We start from the raw sequence: 8,834 nt of genomic DNA, 5'->3' as shown, positions 1-8,834 counted from the left end.
AGAAGGGTAGCTACTTTTTATCTTAATAATGCGTGAACGAAGTCGCGGGCAATAGCTAGTTTAACAATACAATTGGAAAAGTAACAACTCTAAATACAGTAAATTACAGAAATTCTTTACTTAGCAGCTCTCGAATTGTGATATAAATAAAAAAATGAGTAAGAATAAAATATTATCGTAACTTCATAAACATTAACAACATATGGTAGGGCTTCTCTTGGCAGCTAGCCGAACTCCGTGTATACAGATGTCCATTCATTGAATATCACTTGAGTGATCGCTTGTGGGCGTGAGTGTAATCATGCGAAACGGAAGTACGTAGAGAAACATCGTATCTGTGTACTAGACCCTTTTTCCACTAACTTTAACCATTCAATCGATCAGGAAAAAGGATCTAAGAGAAAATCTCAATAACCACTGCGGATTCCTAAGAAGTCATTGTTTAATTATCTATGAACTATTTCAAAATACGTTACAAAATCTTGGTCTATTTTTGACTTTTTAGAACGAAGTATAAACATGATTTGTTTTAAATCATACAAGATAAATATAATAAAGCAGCGGCAAAGAAATGAAAGCTACCTTATGGTGAAAATAAACAATGTTAAATTCTACATACGGCTTATCAAAAACTAGGTGAGTCTAATACGAGTGGGCAATTATTATATATTCCAATTTCTGTTATTTAATAAATCTATACTCTATCTATACTAATATAATAAAGCGTAAACACACTACTTTGTGGAGTAGGACGTCAGCAATCACGGCATCTTTAATAATCCGTTCTTTAATAAAAAGCTCTACACCTACGATACGCTTTGGGCTATATATTTAAACGTTATTAAACTTAGGGTGTAAACGAATTGGAAAAACCCTTCATGTTGGAAAGGGACCATAAACTACAAGAAAGCAAACATTAAGGAAGCAAGGTTATTGTGTGTAACGGTAATTTGGACTTTTGCAATTAAGAATTTAACAAATCTAAACAATAAAATAAAGTTTACCTACGTAATTTGGTCCAACTTAAAGCGTAGAATGATTTTTATTGCAATTCTTGACTTCATTATTTGTATACTTATTCCGACGATTGTTTCCACTTCTGTTTAAAAAACTTTGGGAAGTGCACGTTGTTATTAATTATATGACCATCATATCTTTCATTAATTTCATCATTTAAAAATTTTATATTTAAAAATTCAACTAAGTAAATACATCTTATTAGTCTTACTAATATCACTAATCACTAATATTATAAATGCGAAAGTTTAGATGGATGGATGGATGGATGTTTGTTAGCGTTTGTGGCCTAAACGGCTGAACGGAAATCCATGAAATTTGGCACAGATTTAGAGCATAGTCTGGAAGAACACATAGGCTTATTTTATGCCGGGAATAGTTACAGTTCCCGTGGGATTCATTAATTTAGTTTTTTAATGTTTACTCGATCATTCTGCAACGGTTCAACATATCTTATTGAAATTCGGCACAGATATAAAACAAAGTTTGGAGTACACATGGGATACGCTTCATCCCCGAGAAATGTCTGGTTCCCGAGGAATACGTAGCTATTTGTAATTTATATAGTTCGTATGTTTTCTAATACTACGCGGACGAAGTTGCGGGCAACAGCTCGTTTTGAAATAAAACGTTGGTATTAAAATATGTTTGTCAAAGTGTATCAAACGTCAGATTTCCTGTTGTTCGATATAAAGGAAACGATACATAAACCATATTTTAATAGGATTTGCGTACGTCATGTTAAAACATTTACATTGAATATTACTTTGAATTTGGCTGCTTTTAAAACGTTTATAAAACATTTTACAAAATATGTGGACATCAATAAATTTTTCATTTTCATACATTTTATTGCACTTATATCTTGGTAACATAAACGCAAATGTTAGAATCGATGAACATACTTATATATGGACGAGACGCACACGACTTCATCCTTAGAAAAAAACTAAGTAGCCTATAAATTTCATTTAGATCCGTTCAGACGTTGAGGCTACAAACTCTAATAAATATTCACTCATCCCTCCATCCACTCTATCGCATTTATAACAATAATAAGAAGTGTTCTATGAACTGATAAGGATACAATTAAGAACATTGAAAAACATAGAAAGGATATATAGTTTATTCCACGAGAACGAAATCGCGGTTAACGAATATCTATACTTATTATAATAAAGCGTAATCACACACTTATTTGTTGCCTTAGATGTGAGCAATTACAGCATATTTTTGAATAATTATTTTTTTAATAAAAAGCCCTACACTTGCGTCCCGCTTTAGGCTATATATTTTAACGCCATTAAACTTAAGGGGTAAATATTTTGGATAAAAACCCTAATGTGGCAAAGAGACCATAAGTTGCTGCCAACATCACGGAAGCAAGGTTGTCATCACGTCATGTCATTTTGACAATTGTAATTGATAATTTAACAAATGTAAACAATAAAATAATTTTTTTATAATTTCATGCGGATGAAGTCGCACGGGAACAGCTAGTTGCTTATAAAATACTAGACTGAAGTTATGATTTATCAAATGACATATTTTACTTGTAATAAAATGATATACGAGTATGATCCCATATTGAAACCATTAGACATAGTCTTCCTCGTACAACAGATTAAAATTTATTATAAAACGTGTCTGTAAAAACCCAGTAAATCTTTTCACAAGCGGTGTGTTTACGAGCGATCGAAATGTGGCGTTCAACATTCGTATTACCGACAACTTAGATGTATTATGTTTTTATAAAAAAAACTTAATAAATTACCCCTCATCAATTTACGCTCGCAAAGTGGTCCAAAATAAATAGAATAATACACATTTTTGCGAACTAAAATCTCATGATTTATCAAAAAACTCGATGAAAAATTATCGATATGTGAATCACGCATTCAAAATTTCTTAAAATAGTTTGAAGGAATTTTTGTCTATGTTTTAAAATAGATTTCTATATTCAAAATAGTATTCTCAATAATGAAAACAAAGGAGGTCGGACTTAGTAAGAATTCTCAGCTCCAATCGAGCCATATATCAATAACTTTTTCATACTTGTTTTCACATACAATAGCGTATAGAACAATAACGTAGAAAAGGCCTGAGGCATTGCTCCGTCTCTAATTATTCTTAGCCTGACCTTTCATAGGAAAAAGAGAGATTTTCTGAAAAGAATAGTAGTTTTTAGTAGTCATTTATCAAACCAATTCAACGCTAGTTTACATTGTTTCTTGAAAAAATAAAACAATTTACTTACTACAAAAAATACGGCTTGATAATTTTAATTTCATGTTTTTTTTTTACAGATCATGGCATCCAGTTTAAATAACGCATCTATTGATGTATCAGGTTTCAATGACACTGGAAATAACTTCTTTGTGACATTTTATGATGTAGATAAAAACGCCTATATAAATGATACGGGAAATTATACTGAGGTATGTGATATTCTAATTTCAAACAATTCCTTATTTTTTTAAAAGGTTCAACTTCTCTTTGCTTTCTCAAGGTTTTCTTCATTTTTCACATCGTTATAACAAGAAAAAACTGGGAAAGGAAAGTGGATTTGGCGCAGGAAAGGACATTTCGATCTTGATGGATACTTATTTATAAAAAGTCAATTAAAAAAAATAACATCCTAATAAAAAGCTATCCCTTGTGTTCTTCTTGAAATGTTATTGTTTATTTTGTAACGTTTCAGGAATACCAACCTTTTGTATTACCAGTTGGGCGGCAGGTGCTATGGTCAATTCTGTTCTGCATCATTGTGGTCGCGGCAACATTCGGCAACTTTGTCGTCATCTGGATAGTGGCTGTTAATAAAAGAATGAGAACTGTTACTAATTATTTACTGGGTAATTATTAATTTCCAGTTCCAAAGTAGGAAATCATACCCACCTTTCACTCTTTATCTGTGTAAAAAAGGGATATCAATAATTTAGTCAAATTAAAGTTAGCTGCAATTAACTTATTAACATTATTTATTTTTCTTTTTTTATTATTTTCTTTTGTTCATTTTAGTGAATCTTTCTTTAGCCGATGCAATGATATCAACATTAAATGTTACAATAAACTTCGTGTATATGCTGTATAGTCACTGGCCGTTCGGATACTTTTATTGCAAATTCAATCAATTCATTGCGGTCGTCAGCATTTCTGCGTCTGTTTTTACACTAATGGCAATAAGTATAGACCGGTAAGTATCAAGTTTTAGTTAACTTGTTTTACTTTTTATTTTGTGGCAACGGCGTTATCGCGTAGTCTAATTAATTATTGGAAAACATATTTTGTCACTAAACACACACACACACACGCACTGTACACAAAAACGTTTTTACAGTCTTATGTAACTGTGTTCTCAAATTATAATTTGAGTAGATTAAAAAATCTTTATATAATGCTACTTTAAAAACAAATCAATCTAAGGGAAACAATAAAAATTATCTGACGATATTAACTAGAAAATCCCTTACCACATCCTCAACCCAATAAAAATAATAATTACTAGGATATAATAATTTAAATGGTATGTGCTATATAATTTGTTCCAGGTATATGGCAATAGTTAACCCCTTAAGACCTAGACTCGGCAAAAGAGCCACACTCGGCATTATGACAGCAATATGGCTCGGCAGCGCCCTCCTCGGCAGCCCTAATCTTGTCTATTTCAAAACGGACTTTGACTATTTACCTGATGGCAGTGTGAGGTGAGATCAAATGTGTTTGATAACACGTATTCCAGTCTATCCCCTAAAAATATCATAATTAAAATCCTTAACACAAATTCCAATTATCATGTCTAAAAGATTTGACAAATTATGATCAAGGTATTCAAAAAATTTAAAAGACAAAGATGTAATTAGAAGAAGTTTAAGAGTAGCCCCAGTGGTTGAGAAAATAAGGAGTAAAAGGTTAGCTTGGTATGGGTATGTTATGAGAAGGGATGAATCGCATGTAACAAGGAGAACGTTAGTTAGGTACACCGGTAGAGATAGACCTAGAAAGAAATTGATGGATTGCGTGCAAGGTGACATCATCAAGAAGGGAGTGATGACTGAGATGACGGATGATAGAGTTATTTGGAGGACGAAAAACTGGTGCGCCGACCCAACGGGAGTAGGATAAGGCTGGGGATATGACGATGATAAACATGTGAAATTCGACAAACAAATGTTATTTATAGTTCTTTCAATGTCTATTGTTTTAAATATATTGTTTATCATAGATTTTGCTTTATTTTTATAGAACCAAGTTTTCTATGTGTCTTTTCTTTCAGGGAAGTATGTTACTCTGAATGGCCAGACGGATTAACAACAAGATCTGAAATCGAATATATGTGAGTAAATTCAATGTATTTATCTTTTTATTGACCATATCATAAGGTGGCAAACGAACAAGCGGCCAATGAGTTCCGCCAAAATTGGTGAAGCGACCGCTTCCCATAGACATTCGCAACAAAGGATGCGTTGCCTAACCTTGATCGACGGAGGTGGAAACGCACATAAAGAGGATGTTTCCTATGAGTCTCTTCCAGCATCAATTCCACGTTTCCTTGCCATCTTTTTCTCATAAAAAAGGGCGAGAAGGAAAAGGGACTAAAAGGTTGTCTATGGATTGTTGTATTATAATTAAAAATGTAATAAATAAACGTGTATATTTTCCAGTTACAATGTAATATTTATGATGGTGACGTACTTCATACCAATAATAGCGATGACCTACACGTACGCTAGGATAGGAAGAGAGTTGTGGGGCTCCAAGTCTATCGGTGAGAGCTCTCAACGCCAAGCAGATAATGTGAAAAGTAAAAGACGTGTAAGTACATTAATTTTACAAAAGTTCAGATTAAGAATTTATACTGCGATCTAAAATTAAACCTAATTTAAAACGCATAAATCTCATTTTGCTATCTGGTTTACACTCCGATCTGTGTGACTGTTATAACATCACCTTTGACATTTCCAGGTGGTGAAGATGATGATTGTCATCGTAGTAATATTTGCGGTGTGCTGGCTGCCGTTTCACGTTTACTTCATCATCACCTCGAATTATCCTGAAGTGACGAATTACCCTCCTATACAAGAGATATATCTCGCCATTTACTGGCTGGCAATGAGTAATTCAATGTTGAATCCAATTATACTATACTGGATGAATATTAAGTAAGTCTTAAATAATTAACCAATCATATTCCTGTCATAAATATTTGCTTTAAATGAGTAGTAATATAAAATGTAACACAAAGATCTCGTTACCTACGCAGTAGCTGAAAAACTTGCATGCTGACGTCAAACGTACTAGCTTATTGTATGCCAAATATTGACATGCAAGTTAGCGTTTATACGAGTACATGCTCGTTGCCGGCAAAAGCCAGCAGCTGTGCCACTCAACTGATATGAACCCTAACATCATAAAGGTCAATTGATTTAAATCATCATCAACATCATCATCAGCTCACTACACGTCCCCACCGAAGGGCTCTGAGCCTACACTAATAAGGGGTGACTAGGCCATAGTCAACCACGCTGGCCAAGTGCGGGTTGGTTGACTTCAAAACATATCTTTGAATTTCTTCGTCGATATGTGCAGGTTGCATCATTGATTTAAATTTTATTCTTAAATTCAGATTTAGAAGAGGCTTTAGGCAATTCATAAGATGTTGTTGTGCATTTGGAGACAAGGACGCGCGCAGACAGGGCATGTACGAATTGCAACATTTAGACAGATCGCTTCACTCATATTCGCCTACGCAGAAAAATGGAACAAGTAAGTTTACTATATTTAAAACCTAAAGTTTGTAAATAATATACGTTAATCTTACTAACGTTTCGACTGGAACAGTTTAGATTGATGGATAGATGGATGTTTGTTAGAGTTTTTAGCCTAAATTGCTGAACGAATCTGTATAAAGTTTGGCATGTAGATAGTATGAAAGAACATATAGACTTCTAGCTTTTGTGTTTTTTTAATTCTACGCGGACGGAGTCGCGGACTGAGCAAATATACAATATGCTAATGAAAGTGTCATCATAATTGACACTTACAGTGATAGTGCTAAGAAGTTCCATAACAAAAATTTGCTGGATTCGAACCTGGCATTTATTATTAGTATCCTATGCTATTAGGCAGTGTCATATAATTTTTATATTTTGTAGTTCTTTTAAATTGAATGTATATCACAGCTGCCTGAAATTATAACACGACTCGTTGACTTTCATCACCTCCTTTGATATTGAAATTATTATTATTATTTATAGAAGTTAGAATCGTGTACAAAATTAGATTAAAGCAGTATTTCAATTAAACATATTTATATATTCGTTTGTATCAAAGAACACGAAAAATCTATTTCCATAGAGTAATTTACTGACAGCAAAGAGGTCAACGCACTTTTGGATTCCATCATACTTCATACTTAATATTATAAATGCGAAAGTTTAGATGGATGGATGGATGGTTGTTTGTTAGAATTTGTAGCCTAAATTGCTAAACGGATCTCGATGAAATTTGGCTAATATGCAGAGGATAGTCTGGAAGAACACATAGGATACATACTTTCGTTTTTATTTTAATTCCACGCGGAGGGAGTCGCGGGCGAAACCTTGTTATTATATATTTATTTAGCTTCTTAGTTCTTATAGTGCTAACTTAAAGTTAAAAAGACTTAGTTTCAGTATAAAGTTTTCAATCCATTTGAAACTTTTTCCTTCTAAACTATTTAACACGTTTCTCGTCTAATGTACTCTAATAGGTTTAAAAGGAAGATAAAATTTATAACCGTTATAGTATTTAATAAAACGAGTTAAAAAATGAAATACTAAAACTTTACTAAAGATAAAATAAATAAATAATAAACTAATAAAATATCTAAACTTTCTATCTCATTTGATATATTATCTTTTAAGTATTTTTCTTGTTTTTTTCCTTAGGTTTATTCAAGGTTTCAAGCAAAATGACAAAATTCAGCAAAAATCCACAGGGTCCCCCAAATTAGTGATTTCAAAACGACTTATTAGATATCAGTTGGTATTGTAATTGATTTTGTTTAACGAATTTTTAAGGATTGTTGTTGTTGTGGATTTGAGAACGTAGTTAGAAGTTTGGCTTATTTTAGATATAACATATTTCGTTTGTATTTCGTAGTTATGCTGGCTGAATGCATCTTGAGTTTATATGTTAGAGAGAAGTGTTATATTTATTAAAAATGATTGTAATTAATGTTTCTTTTCTAGGTACAGTTTCAGTGTCGATACAGAGCTTTAATAACCCAATGGAGAATGACATTACAACCAAAGTATGATGGGAGATATTTAAAAATAATATTATATTCTTTAAGAATATTGTACAGAATATTATTTAGATGTAACTGTATATTTAACATTAATAGTTAATAATGTAACTTTTTATTTTACTACTAAGACTATAAATGTTTTAGTATGTTTTATATTTAACAGAATTAAAACATTTGACAATTTTATTTTCAACAAAGAATATTAAAAATGTTAATTTTTGAATTGTGATTTCTTTAATAATAATTTCTTCTTAGTAATTATTTCGTAGTCAAACTATTACAATATTCATACATTTAGTAAGTTTGGATAAAGCCCAAAACAACCAGTTTGGAACAGGGCCAGGGAGTACTAGGAGTACAGAAAGCGATGGATGGTATTTGAATTCAACGCAATGCCGTTACATGAAAACTTTATGTCACATTCGAAAATAACATTTCATATTGATTAACGGACCAGTGATTCATTAATTCTCATTCCAATATTTGTGTTTTTTTTTACTTCTAGCAATACCAGTCAAGTTACATA

At 32.2% G+C, this 8,834-nt stretch overlaps 1 protein-coding gene across 1 annotated transcript in view; it reads left to right on the top strand.

Annotated features, from left to right (window-relative positions):
* LOC106103594 (neuromedin-K receptor-like) overlaps positions 1 to 8,362 on the top strand; it is a 12,723-nt gene extending 4,361 nt beyond the window's left edge. Inside the window, exons 2-10 of the mRNA XM_013283376.1 lie at positions 3,324 to 3,455; positions 3,719 to 3,872; positions 4,039 to 4,213; positions 4,569 to 4,724; positions 5,294 to 5,353; positions 5,682 to 5,832; positions 5,983 to 6,179; positions 6,644 to 6,783; positions 8,250 to 8,362. Of these exons, the coding sequence (XP_013138830.1) occupies positions 3,327 to 3,455; positions 3,719 to 3,872; positions 4,039 to 4,213; positions 4,569 to 4,724; positions 5,294 to 5,353; positions 5,682 to 5,832; positions 5,983 to 6,179; positions 6,644 to 6,783; positions 8,250 to 8,317 (1,230 nt within the window). The 5' untranslated portion in view covers positions 3,324 to 3,326 and the 3' untranslated portion in view covers positions 8,318 to 8,362. The remainder of the gene's footprint in view (positions 1 to 3,323; positions 3,456 to 3,718; positions 3,873 to 4,038; positions 4,214 to 4,568; positions 4,725 to 5,293; positions 5,354 to 5,681; positions 5,833 to 5,982; positions 6,180 to 6,643; positions 6,784 to 8,249) is intronic.
* Positions 8,363 to 8,834: the final 472 nt, after the last annotated feature.

The sequence above is a fragment of the Papilio polytes genome, unplaced genomic scaffold (genome assembly GCF_000836215.1).
Source record: "Papilio polytes unplaced genomic scaffold, Ppol_1.0 DF823731.1, whole genome shotgun sequence".
NCBI lineage: Eukaryota > Metazoa > Arthropoda > Insecta > Lepidoptera > Papilionidae > Papilio > Papilio polytes.
Note: the sequence above shows the minus strand (reverse complement) of the source record. Positions and strands in the feature narration are given on the sequence as shown.